Source organism: Dasypus novemcinctus, chromosome 21 (genome assembly GCF_030445035.2).
Source record: "Dasypus novemcinctus isolate mDasNov1 chromosome 21, mDasNov1.1.hap2, whole genome shotgun sequence".
NCBI classification, from domain to species: Eukaryota; Metazoa; Chordata; class Mammalia; order Cingulata; family Dasypodidae; genus Dasypus; species Dasypus novemcinctus.
This window is the reverse complement of record NC_080693.1, coordinates 30,938,700-30,959,469: the sequence shown is the minus strand read 5'-3', so window position 1 is coordinate 30,959,469 and position 20,770 is coordinate 30,938,700. Positions and strand designations below refer to the sequence as shown.

General features: G+C 45.9%; 1 protein-coding gene across 24 annotated transcripts in view; it reads left to right on the top strand.

Annotated features, from left to right (window-relative positions):
• Positions 1-20,770, top strand: part of RAP1GAP2 (RAP1 GTPase activating protein 2) — a 244,631-nt gene that overhangs the window by 69,254 nt on the left and 154,607 nt on the right. Inside the window, exon 1 of one of the 24 annotated variants that reach the window (XM_071210417.1) lies at positions 7,494-7,603. The exons of the other annotated variants lie outside the window; for them this stretch is intronic. Coding sequence (XP_071066518.1) covers positions 7,530-7,603 — 74 coding nt within the window. The 5' untranslated portion in view covers positions 7,494-7,529. Of the gene's footprint in view, positions 1-7,493; positions 7,604-20,770 lie in introns of those variants that run through there. 24 annotated transcript variants of the gene reach the window in all.

The window sequence follows — 20,770 nt, the reverse complement described above, 5'->3', positions numbered from 1 at the left end:
TTACATCACCAGCTGGTGCTTGGTAGTAATCCCTTGGTGCCAGGGAGGCTCATCCTCGGGAGTCATGTCTCACGCTGGAGGGAATGTAATGAATTTACATGCTGAGTTTGGTTTAGAGAGAGGCCACATTTGAGCAACATGGAGGTTCTCAGGAGGTAACACTTAGGCACCCTGCAGCTCTAGGCCTAGTTCATATTTCAGGCACATAGACTCTTAAGCATAGTCCTAAGTGTCAAGGGCTCATTGTTGGAAAATCTTTCTTTGTTGGTCTTTGCCGTTGCACTTGGGGGATTGTTGCTGTTCCACTGGGGAATGTGATAGAGCTCCCCTGGCTAGGAACTCAGCACTCCCTCAGTTGTCGTTTTAACTGTAGCTACTCTGAAAATACCCAACATATATCCAAACATTTTTATGTCCCCTATATACATGTCCTGGAGAACTCCCTCCCAACCCCATCAATAACACCCCACGCCAGTGTTCTTCCCCTACCATAGTTGAACTTCTCTGTGGTCCAAAACTTCTTCAACAATGAAGCCTAATATATTGCCAAATTCAATTAAGAGGAAAATGAAATATAGCGATGGGTTTAAAGATTAGAAGTATACTTACTAATTTAGAAATACTAAGACAAAGTAAAAATAAATTGGTGTATTAATAAAAATGACCAATATTATAAAGTTTTGTTTTTTACATTTGCCTTTCATCACTGTAATAGGTGTTGCCCTGTATGTACAGTGGCAAGGCACTTTCTTAGGTTTCTTCCTCAGTTTCTACATCCATTCTTTCTAAGAAATTTTTTCTAATTTTTAATTTTGTCTTCAAAAAAGTTTTAGATCACAGTAATTCAGTTATACAATATAGGGGACTCCCATATATCAAATATCAAACCCTTTCCCCCTTCCCAGCAATGATCTTTTTACATGTTCATGTTACATTTCAGATTTTGAAACATAGCTTTCAAACATGGTTCCATTTTGTTTTACATTATGGTTTATATTTTAGACTGTACAAATTTCTAAATTTTTAGTTTCCTTATGTTTTACATTATGTTTACATTTTAGCTTATAGACTTTACATTTTTGGTGTACGTTAACATGTCCTATGTCCATTATTACATGATCTTGTGGAGCACTTCCATTGCCCCCTAGTTACCCTGCTTCCATCTATTATTTACCTCTCTCCCCCTTCCTGCAGGGCCCACGGTGACAATCAGTCTTCACTGCTTGAGGTACCGGATTTACAGATACTTGCAACAATGCTGAGGGCTTGACACGCTAGATTGCCCTAACCCATTGGGAGCCACCAATTCTCTCAAGGGACTTAATTCTCTCCGTTTGAGAACATCAGGTCTCCCCAGGATGTGGGTACACCTTCACACTCATTGTATGGTCTACACCCAATGATTTAACACACAGTGACAAACTGAGCACTCACACACTCCCTAGCAGCCTGGCCCTGTGCCAGATGCCCCCCTTAAGCACCTTAAACACGTGATCCTTCCTTTCTATATTTTCTAAAGAGTTTCCTCAACCTATAGTTTTCAGCTATACACCTGAGATTCTCCCATATTCAACTGTTCCTCCTGGCCCTCCCCCCAACTCCTTAGGCCATCTGACCCATCCTCCCATCCCTAGCCCCACTGAAGCCTGCAAAGCTCCACCCAATGGTATCCCTATGTCCCCACCTTATTCCTTCCCTATACAAATACTTACCTCCAGCTTATCATAGACTTCACCCATGTAGGAGTCAGCTCGCAATCTTCCTCTCCCCGCTACCCCTCAAATTCCTTTAAGCCTGTCTTCCAGTCTCTAGTTCTCTGAGACAGCTTGGTTTGCTTGTTTCATATCAGAGAGGTCATGTAGTGTTTGTCCTTCAATGCCTGGCTTGCTTCACTCAACATAATGTCCTCAAGATTCATCCATGTTATCACATGTGTTTGTACTGTATTCCTTCTTATACCTGAGTAGTATTCCACTGTATGTATTTGCTACATTTTATTTATCCATTCATCTGTTGATGGGCATTTGATTCCAACTTTTAGCAATAGTGAATAATGCTGCTATGAAGAACATTGGTGTACATATATTGGTTTGTGTCCTTATTTTCAGTTCCTCTGGGTATATACCCAGCCGTGGAATTGCTGGATCATTTGGCAAATCTATAGCTAACTTTTTTTTTTTTAAAGATTTATTTTTTATTCATTTCTCTCTCCTTCCCTGCCACCCCCAGTTGTCTGCTCTCTGTGTCCATTTGGTGTGTATTCTTTTTTTTTTAAAAGATTTATTTTTTATTTCTCTCCCCTTTCCTACCCACCCCTCCCCAGTTGTCTGTTCTCTATGTCTTTTTGCTGTGTGTTCTTCTGTGACCGCTTCTATCCTTATCAGCAGCACCGGGAATCTGTGTTTCCTTTTGCTGTGTCAGCTTTCCATGTGTGCCGTGCCATTCCTGGGCAGGCTGCTCTTTCTTTCGCGCTGGGCAGCTCCCCTTATGGGGTGCACTCCTTGTGTGTGGGGCTCCCCTATGTGGGGCACACCCCTGCGTGGCACGGCACTCCTTGTGCACAACAGCAGTGCGCATGGGCCAGCTCCACATAGGTCAAGGAGGCCTGGAGTTTGAACTGCTGGCCTCCCATGTGGTAGGCAGATGGCGTATCCATTGGGCCAAGACCACTTCCCTACTGTGTGTTCTTCTGTGTCTGCTTATATTCTTGTCAGCAGCACCCAGAATCTATGTCTCTCTTTTTTTTTTAAGATTTATTTTTTATTTATCTCTCTCCCCTTCCCCCTCCCGCCCCAGTTGTCTGTTCTCTGGGTCCATTTGCTGCGTGTTCTTCTTTTTAGTCAGCTTCTGTTGTTGTCAGTGGCATGGGAATCTGTGTTTCTTTTTGTTGTGTCATCTTGCTGCATCAGCTCTCAGTGTGTGTGGCGCCGTTCCTGGGTAGGCTGCACTTTATTTTGTGCTGGGCGGCTCTCCTTCTGGGGCACACTCCCCTATGCGGGGGACACCCCTGCATGGCACAGCACTCCTTGCGCACATCAGCACTGTGTGTGGGCCAGCTCCAAACAGGTCAAAGAGGCCCGGGGTTTGAACCACGGACCTCCCTTGTGGTAGATGGACGCCCTATCTACTGGGCCAAGTCCGCTTCCCCTATGTCTCTTTTTGTTGCGTCATCTTGCTGTGTCAGCACTTGGGATGTGGCGCAACTCCTGGGCAGGCTGCACTTTTTGTGCATGGGGCAGCTCTCCTTATGGGGCACACTCCTTGTGCGTGGGCCTCCCCTACGCAGGAGACACCCCAGTGTGGCACGGTACTCCTTATGCGCATCACCAGTGCGCGTGGGCCAGCTCATCACATGGGTCAGGAGGCCCTGGGTTTGAACCCTGGACCTCCCATGTGTAGGCATATGCTCTATCCGTTGAGCCAAATCTGCTTCCCATATAGCTAACTTTTTGAGAAACTGCCAAACTGTCCTCCAGAATGGTTGGATCCTTCTGCATTCCCACCAGCAGTGGATGAGTGTTCCTGTTCCTCCACATCCTCTCCAGCACTTGTACTCTTCTGTTTTTCTGATAGCTGCCAATCTTATGGGAGTAAGATGGCATCTCATTGTAGTTTTGATTTGCATTTCCCTAAGAGCCAGTGATTTTGAGCATTTTTTCCTGTGCTTTTTAGCCATTTGTATTTCTTCTTTGGAGAAACATCTGTTCAGGTCTTTTGCCAATTTTTCAAATTGGTTGTTTGTCTTTTTATTTTCGAAATATAGGAGTTCTTTATATATATGCAGGATATAAGTCTCCTATCAGATACATGGTTACCAAATATTTTCTCCCATTGGGTAGGCTCTCTTTTCACTTTCCTGACAAATTCCTTTGAGGTGCAAAAGGCTTTAATTTTTTTTTTCTGCTCCTGTTATCAGCGGCACGGGAATCTGTGTTTCTTTTTGTTGCGTCATCTTGTTGTGTCAGCTCTCCATGTGTGCAGCACCATTCTTGGGCAGGCTGAACTTTCTTTCGCGCTGGGTGGCTCTCCTTACAGGGTGCACTCCTTGCACGTGGAGCTCCCCTACTCAGGGGACACCCATGCATGGCAGGGCACTCCTTGCGCGCATCAGCACTGCGCATGGGCCAGCTCCACACGGGTCAAGGAGGCCTGGGGTTTGAACCGTGGACCGCCCATGTGGTAGATGGATGCCCTAACCACTGGGACAAGTCTGCTGCCTAAAAGGCTTTAATTTTGAGGAAGTCCCCTTTATCTATTTTTTCTTTTGCTGCTTGTCCTTTGGGTATGAAGTTCATGAAGCCATTTCCTATACAAAGTCCTGTAGATGCTTCCCTACATTATTTTCTAAGGTCTTTATGGTCTTGGCTCTTATATTTAGGTCTTTCAGCCATCTTGAGTTGATTTTTGTATAAGGTGTGAAATGGTAAACATCTTTCCTTCTATTCCATATGGATATCCAATTCTCTAGGCACCATTCGTTGAATAGGCCATTCTCTCCCATTTGAGTGGTTTTAATGGCCTTGTCGAATATCAGATGACTGTTTATATGAGGATCTATATCAGAACTCTCAGTTCCATTGGTCAGTGTATCTATTCTTGTGCCAATACCATGCCGTTTTCACTACTGTAGCTTTGTAATATGTTCTGGAGTCAGGTAGTGTGATTCCTCTGATTTCGTTTTTCTTTTTCAATATGTCTTTGGCTATTTGGGGTCCTTTCCTTTCCAAATAAATTTCATAGTTTTTCTAGTTCATCAAAAAATGCTGTGTTGATTTTTATTGGAATTGCATTGAATTTGTAGATCAGTTTTGGTAGGATAGACATCTTAATAATATTTAGTCTTTCTATCCATGACCAGGGAATTTTCTTCCATTTATTTAGGTCTTCTTTGATGTCCTTGAACAGTGTTGTGTAGTTTTCTGTGTGTAAGTCTTTTACCTCTTTAGTTAAATTTATTCCTAGGTATTTGATTTTTTAATTTATTTTTGTAAATGGTATTTGGTTCTTGATTTCCTCCTCAGATTGCTTATCATCAGTGTACAGAAATGCTACTGTTTTTTGTGCATTGATCTTAAAACCTGCGACTTTACTGAACACATTTGTAAGTTCTAGAAGTTTTGTTGTAGATTTCTCAGGGCTTTCTATGTATAGGGTCATGTCATCTGCAAATAGTGAAATTTTGACTTCTTCCTTTCCTATTTGGATACCTTTTATATCTGGTTCTTGCCTTAGTATTCCAGTAAGTACTTCTAACACAATGTTAAAGAGATGGGGTGATAGTGGACACCCTTGTCTTGTTCCTGATCTTAGAGGGAAAGATTTTAGGATTTCACCATTGTAGATGATATTACCTGTGTGTTTTTCATATATACCCTTTATCATGTTCAGAAAGTTTCCTTCTATTCTGATCTTTTGCAGTGTTTTTATCAAGAAAGTGTGCTGTATTTTATTGAATGCTTTTTCTGCATCTATAGATATGATCATGTGATTTTTTCCTTCAATCTGTTTATGTGGTGTATTACATTAATTGATTTTCTTATGTTGAACCATCCTTGCAAAGCAGGAATGAATCCCACTTGGTCATGGCGTGTAATTTGTTTAATGTGTTGTTGAATGCAGTTAGCAAATATTTTGTTTATTTTAGCATCTAGGTTCTTTAGAGAGATTGATCTGTAATTTTCCTTTCTCGTGGTGTCTTTATTTGGCTTTGGTATTAGGGTAAGTTTGGCATTATAAAATGAGTTAGGCAATATTCCTTCTATTTCTATTTTTGGAAAAGTTTAAGCAAGATTGGTGTTAGTTCTTTCTGGAATGTTTGGTAGAATTCACCTGTGAAACCATCTGGCCCAGGGCTCTTCTTAGTTGGGAGGTTTTTAATGATTGATTTTATCTCTTTACTTGTGATTAGTTTGTTGAGATCATCGATTTCTTCTTTCGTCAATGTAGGCTGCTTATGTGTTTCTAGGAATTTATCCATTTCCTCTAAATTGTCTTTCTTGTTGGAATATAGTTTTTCAAAGTATCCTCTTATGATAGTCATTATTTCTGTGGGGCCAGTGGTGGTATCCCCTTTCTCATTTCTTATTTTGTGTATTTGCATCTTTTCTCTTTTTTTCTTTGTTAGTCTAGCTAAGGGTTTGTCAACTTTATTGATCGTCTCAAAGAACCAGCTCTTCGTTTTGTTTATTTTTTTGAGTGCTTTCTTATTTTCTATTTCATTTACTTCTGCTCTAATCTTTGTTATTTCTTTCTTTCTTTTTTCTTTGGGGTTAGTTTATTGCTTTTTACTAATTCCTCCAATTTTGCAGTTAGTTCTTCAATTCTAGCTCTTCTTTTTTGAGGTAGAATTTATGGCTATGAATTTCTCTCTGTGTACAGCTTTTGCTGCATCCCATAAGTTTTGATATGTTGTGTTATCATTTTCATTAGTTTCAAGGTAGTTACTGATTTCTGTTTATATTTATTCCTTGACCCACTGTTTTTCTAAGAGTGTGTTGTTTAACTTTCAAATCTTGGTGCCAAATCTGGGTCTCTGGCCCTTGCAGATTTCCAGCATCATTCTACTATGGTCAAAGAAATTGTTTCATATGATTTCAATCTTTCTGAATTCATTGAAACTTTCTTTGGGGCCTAACATGTGATCTATCTTGGAGAATAGTACATGTGCACTTGAGAAGAATGTATATCCTGCTGTATTTGGGTGTAATGTTCTGTTATGTCTATGATGTCTGGATCCTTTAACATATTGTTGAAAGTCTTTGTTTCTTTATTGATTCTCTTTTGAGATGTTCTGTCCAATGGTGACAGTGGTGTGTTAAAGTCCTCCATTATATTGTCAAGGCATCTATTCCTTCCCTTAGTTTTTGCAGTATTTCCCTCACACATGTGAGGCACCCTTGTTAGAGGCATATTTATGATTGTTCTTTCTTCTTGAAAGATTATCCCTTTCACTAATATGTAGAGTCCATCTTTGTCTCTCATAATAGTTTTGCATTTAAAGTCTATTTTGTCCAATATTAATATAGATACTGCTGCCCTTTTTTGGTTATTGTTTGCCTGTAAGATTGTTTTTCAGCCATTCACTTTCAATCTCCTTGAATCCCTGGGTCTAACATGTGTTTCTTGTAGACAGCATATAGATGGATCATATTTCCTTATCCAATCTTCCAGACTGTGTCTCTTAACAGGTGAATTTAATCCATTGACATTCAGTGTTATTACTTTCAAGGAATTACTTATATTAGCCATATTTTTTTTGGATTTGTGTTTGTCATATGTTGTTTGATTTTTTAATCTCTTTTGGTTGTTTTAGTTGTTCTTATACTCTCCTCCCACTCTGTCTCCCCTGTTTTTTTCTTTCCTCCTGCAGAACTTGCTTTAGCATTTCTTGAAGGACAGGTTTCTTGTTGGCATACTCTCTTAGTTTCTGTTTATCTGTGAATATTTTGAACTCTCCGTCGCTTTTGAATGCTAGCTTTGCTGGATAGAATATTCTTGGTTGGAAATTCTTTTCTTTTAGTACCTTGACTATGTCACACCACTGCCTTCTTGCCTCCATGGTTTCAGATGAGAAATCAGCACTTAATTTTATGGAGCCTCCTTTGTAAGTGATGGTTCTCTTTTCACTTGCTGCTTTTATTATTTTCTCTTTGTCATGTGCATTGGATAATTTGACAAGTGTATGTCCTGGGATCGGTCTGTTGGGATTTATGCTGTTTGGGGTGCATTGTGCTTCCTGGACATGTACATGCATCTGCCTCTATAGGTTTGGGAAATTTTCAGCCATTATTTCCTCCTTCTGTCCCCTTTCCCTTCTCTTGTCCTTTTGGCATGCCTACAGTGTGTATATTTGCACGTTTTGTGTTGTCATTCATGTCCTTAAGCCCCTGCTTGATTTTTTCTATCTTTTTATTGATCAATTCTACTACCTGTTTGATAGTAGATGGACTGTCTTCCAAATCACTAATTCTTTCCTCTGCCTCTTCAAATTGCTGTTATTTGCTGAGAGTGTATTTTTGATTTCTTGGATTGTGCTGTTCATCCCCATCATATTAGTTATCTTTTTTTTGCGTGCTTAGTTTCTTCTGTATGCTCCCCAAGTGTTTTTTTTTAAAGATTTATTTATTTTTAAAAATTTTTCCCCCTCCCCCCCAGTTGTCTGCTCTCTGTGTCATTTGCCATATGTTCTTCTGTGTCCACTTGTATTCCTGTCAGCAGCACCTGGAATTTGTGTCTCTTTTTTTTGTTGTGTCATCTTGCTGTGTCAGCTCTCTGGGTTGCGGCGCCGTTCCTGGGCAGGCAGCACTTTTGTGCCCTCCTTGTGCATGGGGCTCCCCTACACAGGGGACACCCCTGCGTGGCATGGCACTCCTTGTGCGCATCGGCACTGCGCGTGGGCCAGCTCGTCACATGGATCAGAGGCCCTGGGTTTGAACCTTGGACCTCCCATGTCATAGGTGGATGCCCTATCCATTGGGCCAAATCTGCTTCTCCCCAAATGTTTTCTTAATATCCTTAATCTCTTCCTTCATTTCATTAAATTGGTTCATGATACATGTTTTGAGAGCTTTAATTAGTTGTTTGGAACAACTAATTAAACCAGGAACTCCTCTTCCTGGTTTTTAGTTTGTTCATTGGATTGGGTCATATTTTCCTGATTATCAGTATGCTTTGTACATTTTTGTTGCTGTCTGGTCATCATTGTATCTTGATGGGTTTATTCAGTTGATTAGTTTTTTTGTGTCAGGGTTCAATTAGTTGTTGTTTTTGTGTGCCTGTTAAGTCTTCCCTTCGTCACTTTGTTCTCCTTATTCTATTTCCTTGTTGTTGGCTAAGTTCCCTTGAAGGAAAATATTAGGGCCATAGAAAGCAAAAGGGGTAAAAAAAGAAAAAGATGATAGTAGTATTGATAGTGAATGTTAGCAGAAGAACCATGTGAGATCTAGGAGAATGGATAGAGAACTCATGTAAGCTGTGTGGGGTTATAACAGTAATAAAGTAGAGCACCTATAATGAGATAGTAAACTGAATATGGGGAGGAATATAGTATGAATTAAAAGGCTAGTGTGGTGTGGAGAGAGGTAAAGAGAAAAGAAAGGACAGTAATATAAAAAGTGAATAAAAGATAAAAAACAGAATAGAGGTATTAGGATAAAAAGTCAGAAATACTGGGGGCTAAACAGAGAGAGGTGGAATGTAAGAAACAATAAATGATGGAGGATAGAAAGGTATAAAGGAAAGGGGATAGAGTTGGTAGCCGAAATCAGTACACACAGGAGGAGGAAATTGAGGAGGAGGAAGCATAGCAAATAAGAAACGTTGCCTGCAGCACCTAATATAAAAAAAAAGAGGAAAGAAGAAAAAAAAAGGGAAAAGGAAAAGAAAGAAAGCAAGCAAGAAAAAGAGAAAGAAAAAAAAGAAAAAGAAAAGAAAAAAGAAAAAAGAAAAAAGGGCCATGGTGGGATAAAGAGGAAGGAAAAACAAGAAAATAAGCCAGCAAGGAAGACCAGAGAAGTCCTCAAGGAAGGAATCCTCTTTGCAATTGAATAAACTGCCTAGGAGTCTGACCTTCCGGCTTTCTCCCTTCCTCACTTCCCTCTCTCCCAGGGCAGCAGGCTGCATGAGGGCTCCTGTAGGAGATTCAAATGGGTCCCTGGTGAACCAACTTACCTCAGAAAATAATGTCTCTTAATTTCTTGAGAGAGAGCACTCACCCCTTGCCAGGAACCCTAAAATGCTTTTGTAAGCCTGCAAAGCACAACCTACTGTCCCTCTCCCTTAGGTATGCTTCAGAGGGGCTAGTTAATTTTCTGACTCCACCTTCTCCCAGACCCAGTTTCTTATCCTAGGGCATTTAGGTAAATCGGGCTCTCAGCAGATTCGCCTCTCCTCTCTTCCTAGGCTCTCCCCAAGTCAGCTGGTCTGCTCCTCCAAACTCAGTAAAAGGGGGGACCAGAAGATTGAAGCTGCACTCCTTGTGCCCCTCTGCACCTCCCACCTAAACCCTCCCACTCCCGGAGTTAGCCCGGCAGGCTAGGGCAATGCTGGGTTTTCGGGAGTACTGGGTTTGGGAAACAGAGGCCCGGGAGAATGTGGACTCGGGGTACGTGGTTCTGTGAGATGTGGGTTGCGTGCGTTCAGGGAACACGGGCTTAGGGCTCACGCATTTAGGGGAACACAGGGCTTGGGAACTCTGCCTTGTGGCCAGTAGTTCTCAGGGAAAGTTGCAGCCCTTTACCCCTAGGGGGGAGGGGTTTACCTTCCCACAGCTTCCAGTTTAGTGTTAGAAACCCGCAGTTTTAGCTTGAGGAAGCACTAATTTCGTTGCAGTCTCTCCAGATCGACATCCAGACACCTCCTGCTTTGTAGTTTCCCGAAACAGCTCCAGCAGGATCGCATCACCACTCAGCCAGTCCTGGGGTCCGTGTGGGTCTTTCTTGGAGAGCTGTGCGGATGCTTTTTGGTCAGCTGGCAGGACCTTGGTGGGCCCTGCGTCCAGCTCGCACACGCACTCCTGGGACTGCAGGGGCACTGCACTGGGGGTCTCTGCTCCTAGCGGCTGACTCACCCTGAACTGTAAAGTCCCCTCGCTGGCCCTGCGGACAGCACTCTTTTAATAACACTGTTAGATTGCTCTCCAGTCTCCACGCCCACCACTGGGTGAAGCCTCCTGTCTGCTGTCATTCCCCTGGTTTCTCGCCCTCTGGGCTTTTCTGGTCTTTGCAGTGCCTGCCAAACCTGTGCCCAGACAGGCACGACCGGGCAGAAGCAGGCGGGCCCTTACCCGTGGAAGTCCCTTGCAGTGTGGTCTTTCGCTGAGACTGTCCTCGCTTTTCCCCTCTTCAGAAGCCCTGGGGGTCCACAGGCTCTTGTCCTGAGTCCTGAGGGCTCTCGGGGAAGCCACATCCCGGAGCCCAGACTCATTTCTTTGATTACACTGAGCCGGCCAATTTTCCCTGGGGTGATCGAGTGGTGATGACCACCAGTTTTGAGCCCAGGGTCAAGTTCTAAGACCTGGGTTCCCCTGAAAGGCCTAGAACTGGGTGGGAAGGGGCTGACCTTGGCGATCCTTAGTTTCTGTCTCCTACATCCACCTCCAGGAACGGATCTTAAAGCTAGAAAGGACCAGCTCATCTTAGGCTGCACCTTCACCTCTTGACCCCTTCACTCCTCTCTATCTGCCTAAGTCCTCCTACAGCGTCTCGTGGGGGCAGGTGGAGAACATACCGAGGAGAGGGGTGGACAGACATGAGAGGACAGCTCTGGACCGGAAGTTTTTCCTCCCGGCTCCTGGCCCAGTGCTCTGACTTCTGCTCGCTGTGTCGCAGAATGCGTGCGTGTGTGTGGATTTGCGGGCGGCCATAGGCATGGGCGATGTGGGGTCCTTTTCAACTTTTTGTTTTGAAAATTATCAGTTTATAGAAAAATAAGAAGAATGGCGCAATGAGCCCCTGAATTTACCTACATTTGCCTCCTATTAACATTTTGCCTCAGTTACTCTCTCTCTGTATAATGATAGTAAAAGAGAAAATGAGTTGCAGATATTATGACATTTAACAGCCAGATACTTAAGCAGACGCCTCCCAAGGATAATGTCATTCTCTGCCAAAACCACAATACCATTATCACACCTAAGAAAATTAATATTAACTTAATTATACAATTGAATATATAGTCCATAGTCAAATGTTCCCAATTGCCTCCAAATTTGAATGAACTGTCTCTTAAGTTATATTATTAACCGAATATTGTCATTGTCGCTCGTTGCATTTGGCTGTCTTTAAATATAGAACAGCAACCCCCAACCCCAGTGACTTGAGTTTTTTGAAGAGACCTGGCAAGTTCTTTTGTAGAATGTTCCACGTTTTGGATTTGTCTGAACGTTGCTTTTTTTTTTTTTCTCCCAACATTTTCCTTGAATAGTCCTTGATTTTACTGAAGAAAGATGAAATGAGTGGCCTGGATGCTGGCAGTGAAAAGGAAGGGAGAAATCCCTTGTCTTACCTGCAGGGTCAGATTTCCGCCTTGTCCTCAGGAAGGGTCAAGAGGACAGTGCCCAGACTGTCCCAAGTCTGTCCCTCCTGGGTGAGTTAGTACGTCTGGGTGTGTTTGGCGTTGAGGAAGCAGCACCAAGGCGCCTCCTGGAATGGCTTCCCATGGCCCTCTTTGGGAGACGCTTCTCTCCATGAAGTGCTGTGGCTTTTACCCTTACCTGCTGCCTCCTTCTTACTTGCCTAAGCTACTGTTTTGCTTCTTTGTGTGTATCCTTGCCCACTGGGTAGAGATCTGCTATGTTTATTAACAGGTTACTAGTGACAGAAGCCTAACTCAAACTGGCTTAACTCCCCCTCTCCCCAATGGAATAAACACAAACACCAAGAAAGCTCTTGTAAATGGAAAGAATTGGGCTTCAGGAATGGCTGGATCCAGGTGGCCAGACAATATCCGTGGCAATCTGTTTGTCCCCATCTCTTGGCTCTGTTTTCTTCTGCATTCACTGCATTCTCAGGCAACTCTGCTCTCCTGCCACAAGACAGCCTGGAGCTACCACTTGGGAAACTCCAGAGGGTAATCAGTTTCCCCTTTCTGATGGTGCCAGCAAAAGTTCAGGGGTCCACTCAATGTACCTGCCTGTCCTTGAAGCAATCTTGTGGCCTGGTAAATGGAATGCATGGGTTGGCCAGGCCTGGGCCATGTGTCCGGCTCAGGGGGTGGGGTCAAGAGAGGGACAGTCCCACCGAGCCACAAAAACCAGTAGTGGGCTGGGTGGTCCCCAAGGGAAATCAGGGTACAGTCAACTGGAAGAAGGGGCACGGGTGCCGAGCAGGCAGAAGAGCAGGTCTTCATCTGGGGACAGGCTCCTCCTCGCCTGTCGGCCATGGCTGCAGGCTCTGCAGTGTCCACCCGCCATCCCTCCCCCCCCCCCCCCCCCCGAGTTCTTTCATCCTGTGAGAGGGTGGCGGATGCCCACCACCTCAGGGACTGCACTGCTGTGCTCTCCTCTGCCCTCTGACCTGTCCAGAGCTGTCAAGCTAAAGCCTAAGAAATTTTTTCTGGGTAAAGGAATCTCAGGCCCCAGGACATCTAAGCCCCTTGGTGGTGGTGGTTGGGGTCTGCGGTGGGAATACCCTGCATCCTTTCCCTCCTTTCTCCCTCTTACACCCCTCCCTGCCTGCCTCCTCTCTCTCTCTCTCAACCGTGTTTGTTAACCTTAGTGTGTCAATTGCCATTCCAGGCCTGAGGGCGGGGTGGATAAGATAGTGAATAAGAAACTCACAGTTCTGGCCCATGGAGTTTACATTCCTCGGGGGAACAGGTTAAAACCAAGCAAACAGAAAAGCCAGTTAAAAATAACAGACAAAGAAAAGAAAGTGTATAATAAAATAAAATAAAACACCCTGCATGCTGGAGTATTCTCCGTGGAGGAGACAGACCAGCGCTAGGGGCAGAATAAGGAAGGGGCATGTCCTTTAGGTGAGTAGTCAAGGAAGAGCTCTCTGGGGAGGTGACATTTTTTGGGACAGGTCTATAGCTGAGAAAACCGCTCGGTTAATTTCCCAGTTGGCTCATTTGGTGACATGACCTTGTCAGTACATTTCCCAGCCTCCACTTGCCCCTCCCTGAGCATCCCACTGCCCTGGAGGTCGGAGTGGATGGAGACTGTTTCCGCGCCAGGTTTTCCAGGAAAGGAAAGCCGCCTGCTCTCCCAGCTCGTCTATCACTGACACAGGGCCCGCGGTCCGCCGACCTTGCCTGAGACTGCGTCTTAGACCTCCCCGCTCCGCTCCCCCGGGCGGCAGGTGTGATGGATGTGTCCCTGCTCCATGGCCCGAGCCCAGCTCCGCGGGAGGGGGCATCTGTAACCTTGAAACTGCTGGATGTATTAAAAGGAGGAAACAACGTGCTGACTTTGGTACTTTTGTTATTAGCCATAACCCACCATCTGTGACCCACGCAGCCCCTGATGGTGCCTTGTGCTTACTCAGGAGGCTGGGGCAGGGGAGAAGAGGGATGGGAGCAGTTTGGGGCCTCAGGCTGAAAGGAAAGTGGCCACCATAGTTTCTGAAGCTGGTTTGTGCGTGGGAAAGTGTTGGGGTAGTGGGAACTAAGTGGGGCTTCTCTTGGGTGAGGGAGATGCTTACAAAAACAGAGTTTATATTACAACAGGAGTGATGCAGGTTAGACAGCCAGAAGAACTTTCCTGAGGGAAGGGCCCCAGGAGGCAGGCCTGGTCCCAGGCGTACGAAGAGCAGAAACACAGCTGCTGCTCCGCAGAGGCTCAGAAGCTCAGGGAGTCTGTGTTAACACAGAAGCTAAGCTTTGCTTAGTCTTTAAGGCTAAAAGGCTTAATGTCAGTGTGGGAAAGAGCCATTAACACGGCAGTGAGTTTGAGTGGATTCTGTGGTGAAGGCGACCGGGTGCCAGCTAAGGAGCCCGCCGGCGGGGTAGCTTCCTCTGAAAGGGAGTAGCCAACCCAGGATTCTTCCGGAACAGGGACCAAGGACCAAGAGAGGCAAGAGATTAGTCCAGGCACAGGAAAAACAAGAATTTACCAGGACTGGGGTAGATAAGCCCCAACCTTTGACCCTTCTGGTTGACCAGGTGTGTGAGCTGGTAATCCTGGGCGGCGCTGCCGTGCATGGGTGGTCTGGGTGCTGCTGACTCAAGGGGAGTGCTGTGCCCCGCCCCGCCCCTGCGTGGGTGCACACATGCACACAGACATAGGGACACTCAGGTGCACCCCCAGACACACACATACACATTCACACACCTATACATGCACACACCTGCGCACCCAGAGATATAGACACACGTACGTACTGCTCTCACATAGACAAACACAAATACACGCATGCACACACAGACACACACATATAGACAAATGCAGACATACATAAATGCATCCGTACATATACATACACCTACACACAGGACACATGCTCTCAGACGCAAAAACACACACAGATACATGCATGCATGAATACATTACATACATGAACACACAGACACATACATGGGCACACACAGGGACACACTTACAGACACACTCACACACACCTGCTGGGGTGCTCGGGGAATGCAAACCCACCGCACCGGCCACGAGGCCGGGAAGGGGCTGTGGCGCCCCTGTGCACCTGAATAGTGCCCCGCGTACCCAGCTGCACCGCAGCAGCTCTAAACACTCGTGTACAGCAAATGTATACAAGCGAGGAGGAACAAAGGGAGGTGGTAGAACTGGGGTTGGAGAATCCCTCAGGTGCTCACTGTTATTTTTGTCAAAACGACCGCAACTCTCAGTTCTGTGACTTCCCCGTGAGCGGCAGGGATGCAGGGACAGCACCATCAGCCACTGCCCGTGAGCACAGCGAGGGTCCTCCAGGGTTAAACGGAGGTGACCATAGGACCTGGCCATTCCCCTTCAGGTGTATACCCCAAAGACCTGGACACAGGGACACCAGTGTTCGCAGCAGCATAATTCATACCTGGTGACCCAAGTGTTTATCAACTGATGGGTGGATGAACATGTATACACGCTCGATGGAATATTATTCAGCTGTAAAAAGGAATGAGGTTCTGATACGTGCTACAGTATAGACAACCTGGACGACATCATGTTGAGTAAAATAAGCCAGGCACAAAGGAAGAGATATTGTATGACTCCACTTATAAGAAATATCTAGCATAAGCAAACACGTAGGGACAGAAAGTAGAGCACAGGTTACCAGGGGTCAGGGTGGGCTGGGGAGTTGTTACTCAGTAGGTATAGAGTTTCTATTCGACGTGATGGAAACATTTTGGTACTGGATGGTGGTGATGGTAGCACAACATTTTGAATGTATTTAATACCACCGAATTGTACACCTAAAAATGGTTAAAATTTTATCTTTTAAGTATGTTACCACACCAAAAAATCCCAACACAGGGAATAGGGCCATTTACAGAGTACTTGTGAGGTACTTTTGTGTGCGTTTTCATTTGAAAACTTTTATAATATATACCTTTTTATTTATTTCCAAATTTAACACATCGTCCTTATAAAACTTGTATATTGCAAAAAAATACAAAGACAACAATAAAAATAATCTTAATTCCAGAGATAATCACTATTAACTTTTTTCCCTCACTATGGCCATTTTCTTTAAATTTTTTATTATGGAAAACTTGAAGCATATACAAAGTAAATAGACCAATAATGAGCCCTCAGCCTCAACAATGGTCAGCATTCTGCCGTGCTTTTTCATCTTTACCTCTACCCACTCTGCACCCCGACTCAATTATTATTTCTGCTAATTTAAGTGTTTTTTTCCGACGCACAATTTACATACACTGAAATGAACAAATCTTGTCTGTACATTTTGGACAAATAGACCCCTCCATAATGATATATAACATTTCCCTCTACCCAGAAAATTCCCTTTTGTTCCTTCCCAGTCAATCTCTCTCCTCCCCGAGGCAACCGCTGTTCTAATTTTTGTACATTTGATCGTCTGTTTTAGAGCCTTGTATAAATGGAATCATACAGTCAGTACTGCTTTGTGTCTGGTTTCTTTGGCGCAGCATAATGTTTTTGAGATTCATCCTTGCTGTTGCCTGTAGCAAAAAAGTTGCTTCTTTTTATTGCCGACTGGTAGTGCACTCTCTGGATGTGCCAGTTTGTTGATGGCCATCCAGGCTGTTTCCAGTTTTGGGCTATTTTGAATAAAGCTGCCATGAACATTGTCATACACGTCTTTGTGTGGACATGTGTTGTCATTTAATCCTTGTACTAACCTGAGGAGGCTGGAACTATTGGTATTCCTATTGAAAGATGAAGAAACTGAGGCTCAGAGAGGTTAAATTCCTAGCCCATGGCCACACAGTACAGGCTGTAGGTGGGATTCTAACCCAGTGTGTCTGACTGCAGGGTCTGTGCTTTCACTTCCTCACTTATGGGGCCATTGAGTTTAGGGACAAACGGGCCTCCAAGCTCAGTGGCCTGTCAGTTCATTTAACTGCATTTTAGCTCAGTACAGCTGTCTTAATGATGGGTTTGAGTCATCAAGAAAAGGTGGCATCAACCTGTCTTTGAAAGTGACAAAATTATGCAAGACATTTTTAGAGAAATTTCTAGCCAAGGTCATTACAATAAAAGCAAGAAGGCAAACAAGCAAAAAGTTTTGCTCCTCAAAGCTCTGGTTGTGTGGAAATCTCAGGTGGCAGAGGTCATCTCCCAAAGATGCCAGGCACCGAAGGTGTTATTGGGACTATAAAATAGTATATAAATAATAGGTGTCTGAGAAGCCTCTCTGTGCTTTATAGGGTCAAATGGAATGGTTTTTGGAGCATCGGCTGGTTCTTGCTTTGGAAGATGTTGCTAAGCAATGCTGTGAATGTTATGGAAAGCTAGCCTCCCTCCCAACTTTTCCACTCAGCCCCAGAAACGCTGGAGTAGGAAGTGGCTTCTGTGGTAGAAGCAGCTGGGGAGGTTTGGTCGCCAGGGAGGTGGGGGCTGGAGGGGGGTCCTGGGTGCCAGGAGGACAGTGTTGCAGGTCACCTGGCTCTGGGCATCGGCTTCTGATTCTCTGAGCGACCCCTGTGCAGCCTCCGTGCAAAATTCATCTCTTCACGCCTGCCAGAAATTTCACATACAGAAGAATCCTTTTGAATTGTGGAAACAGAACTGTGGGAAAAATTACAGTCACACAGCTTAGCATGCAAAAACTAAAAAACCTATGAATGACGCCCCCCCATTTACAACACCTTCAGTAACCCAAGCAGGAGATGAAGAACTCTTTTCTTCCTCCATCTCCCCTTGCTCCCCCTCCCCTTTTTTGTACCCCCTGAACAGGGAATCAGCAAAGTTTTGATTGACATCGTGTGTTGCAGGCTGCCCTGGATCACTCTGGTATCAAGTTATGTACAGCCCTGGGGCTGGATCTCCGCCACTGCGTGGGATCTGTGGGTTTCCTCAGGCATGGTTTCCTTTCCCTGAAGCTTGGAAATGTCATGCAAGTCACCAAGATCCGTTTTTAAAATCTGAGTCCGTTTTTCATCAGATCCTTTGCTAAACATGATATGGGTGGGTCTGGGAAAGGAGGTCCGAGCTTCATTCCCAAAGCTTGCCTTTGAGGCCTCCTATCCCAGACTCGGGCTATCCTGGCCTGAGGCTGTCTCCCAAGGACCCTGCTGGGGTGGGCTCTGCCCACGGGGGCTGGTCACGTGCTCCGGGAAGGGCCCTGAGTTGCTGGGAGAAGAGGCAGTGTTTTGGCAAAGACCCCTTCTGTATCTCCCTCTCTTTTCAAAATAGAGCCTGCTCCCCATATTAAATCATCTTCTCAGTCTTTCACTTTCTCCTCTCTTCCCGCTCTTGCCCTCTCCCTTTCCCTCCCCTCTCCAGCCTTTTTCTCTTAATGGTGGTGTCCCAGAGATGCAACTGTGTAGTCGCCCAGTAGGGGGTGCTAATGTACCTGCCAAGATTGATTGGCAGGCAGTTTTTACCGGCATAGGTGTGAGTGCTCAGCAGACGGGAGCTGTGAGAGGGGGCTTCTGGGTGATTTCCCTGAGCTGGTGTGTGTATGCGTGTGTTCCCAAAGACAGAAGAGTGTGGGGGTGCTGGATGGTCCTGAGAAGGTCCAAGGTTGTATGTTTGTAACTTTTGAATTGCTCCAAAGATTGTGTGGTCATTGGATGGCTGGGGACTCTCTCCCCTGCAGTAGGGCAAGGCATCTGAAGACATCTGGTTTTCACAAAGGACCCCACTCTTCTTGCTCCATGCTCCGCCTTGCCCACATCAGCCCCTAGTCCTAGCCAGGCAGGTTGCACCATTTTCGCCTTGTGGTGGAGGCACTGGAAGTCGGAGGTGGGTTGGGGCAGCCCAGACACGTCTGCCCCGGGTTCTCTCTGAGACTGGGGTGCTGGCAGCAGGGCTGCTTCCAGGTTCACACGGATGTGCCTCCTGGAGCGGGCTCCCGGGCACAGAAGGCCCTTTTCTCCAGGACCAAGCATGCGTGTCTGTTTCAATCCACTGGTCCCTTTGGAACGAGCTGTGCAGCTGTCTGCCCTCCGTTCATGATTAACTTCCCCGCCTACCCCCCTTACCCACCGGGGCCCCCTCTGCCTTTGGGCTTCCCCGGGATTGGGGCAGAGACCCCAAGCTGGCAGCTGCCTGGCACTTTGGGGCTGGAATGGGCCTTCGAGGGCCTGTGAGCTGGGGCCTGCCTGTGAATAGGAGCTCCCTCCACCTGTGCAGCCCACAAGGAAATGCAAATAGACACCCCTGCTAGTGCAGGGGAGGGGGCGCTGCTGGGGGTGAGCTGTGGTGCAGGATGGGGCCCGGGAGAAGACCCCTTCTCTGACTTCTGAATGCTCCCAGCCCTCTCTGTCCACCCCAAGGTGGTCTATGGATGTGGCCGTAGACGGTAGACGACTCACTAACGTGAGAATTGCTCCCTTGTCAGTTCTCTCTCAAACTTTAGGATTTCTTCAACGGCAGTGTCTTCATTTAGCATAAGTGTGTCGTTAATGTCTACCAGTTGGCTCTTTCTTTTTAACAAAGGTGCTTCAGGCTCAGAGCCTTCATCAGGGGACAATATTTAGCTAAAATGTAATAAATTTGTATTTGTTTTCTTGGTATTAGTGGCAAGTGGGAATGCTTTTTATTTAGGGTGGTAATAATGCTGTCTTGAAGAATTAACTAAGTGCAAAACTGAGTTGATTTAATGAAAGCGAGTTAATCGAATAACCACGTAGTATAAAGTTAAGACAAAAAATTGTAAAGGTGGGCTGTGAACAGCCAGATTTTAGGAAGCATTGCCCTGCACGAGCCAGCGGGGATGCTGGTGCTTTGTGGTTTTGCATGTGGTCGCCCTGGTTGTTCTGGGCAAGAGTCGTGTCTTCCGTTTCCTGCACCAAGCTGGTCACCTGCACCAAGCTGGACGGGCAGGAAGTGCTTAATAAATGTTGGTGGGATGGGCAGGTCTAGCTTAGATGGTGACAATTCCCTCCCACGGATGGGTTTCCTATGTACTGTTTCCGTCCAGGAGTCAGGATCTGCGAGGTGAGAAGTCCATGGTTTTTGGAGACAGCCTGGTGTTTTCAGTCACACTGGGGATTGGAAACACCTTTGTGGAGGGGCTGAGAGGTTCTGGATCCCCAGAGCAAAGGTGAACAATGGAAGCCGCTTGATGGAAAGATTTTGCACCTTTACTCCAATGTCCTGTTGCCTACTGATGCACTTGACTTGAGCTATCCCCCAGGTTGAGTGGGTGGTCACTGGGGAGGGGTGGGGGCCACCCACACGCTCACTCACTGGGGAGGGGTCAGGCCTTGCCTGGAGACCAGCTTCCTCTGTGTGGGTAGAGCACAGCTGTGCTGGGCTAGACCTGCGGCCAGCCCACCAGCCACCCTTCCTGCCATGGGGCTGACGTGTCCATCAGCTAACCTGCCGGTACCGCGTGGTATGGGAGGCAGGAGAAGCCCTGCGCAGCACTGGGACTCTGCCCCCTTCTCCACCGAGGACACGTATTTCCCCATTCTTTTTCCAGACTGATTCTCGGGTCATGACTGGTGGAGTCCTTGCAGTGGGCTTAGCTGCCAATCCCAGGGTGGGGCCTGGGTCACTCATGTCTCTAGCTATAAATAGATGCCATGGCTATATCTGTGATTCCCCGCCACCCAGGCAGCTGGGGCGGGGGCACGGGAGGGAGGCCATTGCTAATGGATGCTTCATAAATAAACCAGGTGCATTTGGGAACCACCCTGGCACTCCCTCCCCTCCACCCCTTCTGCAATG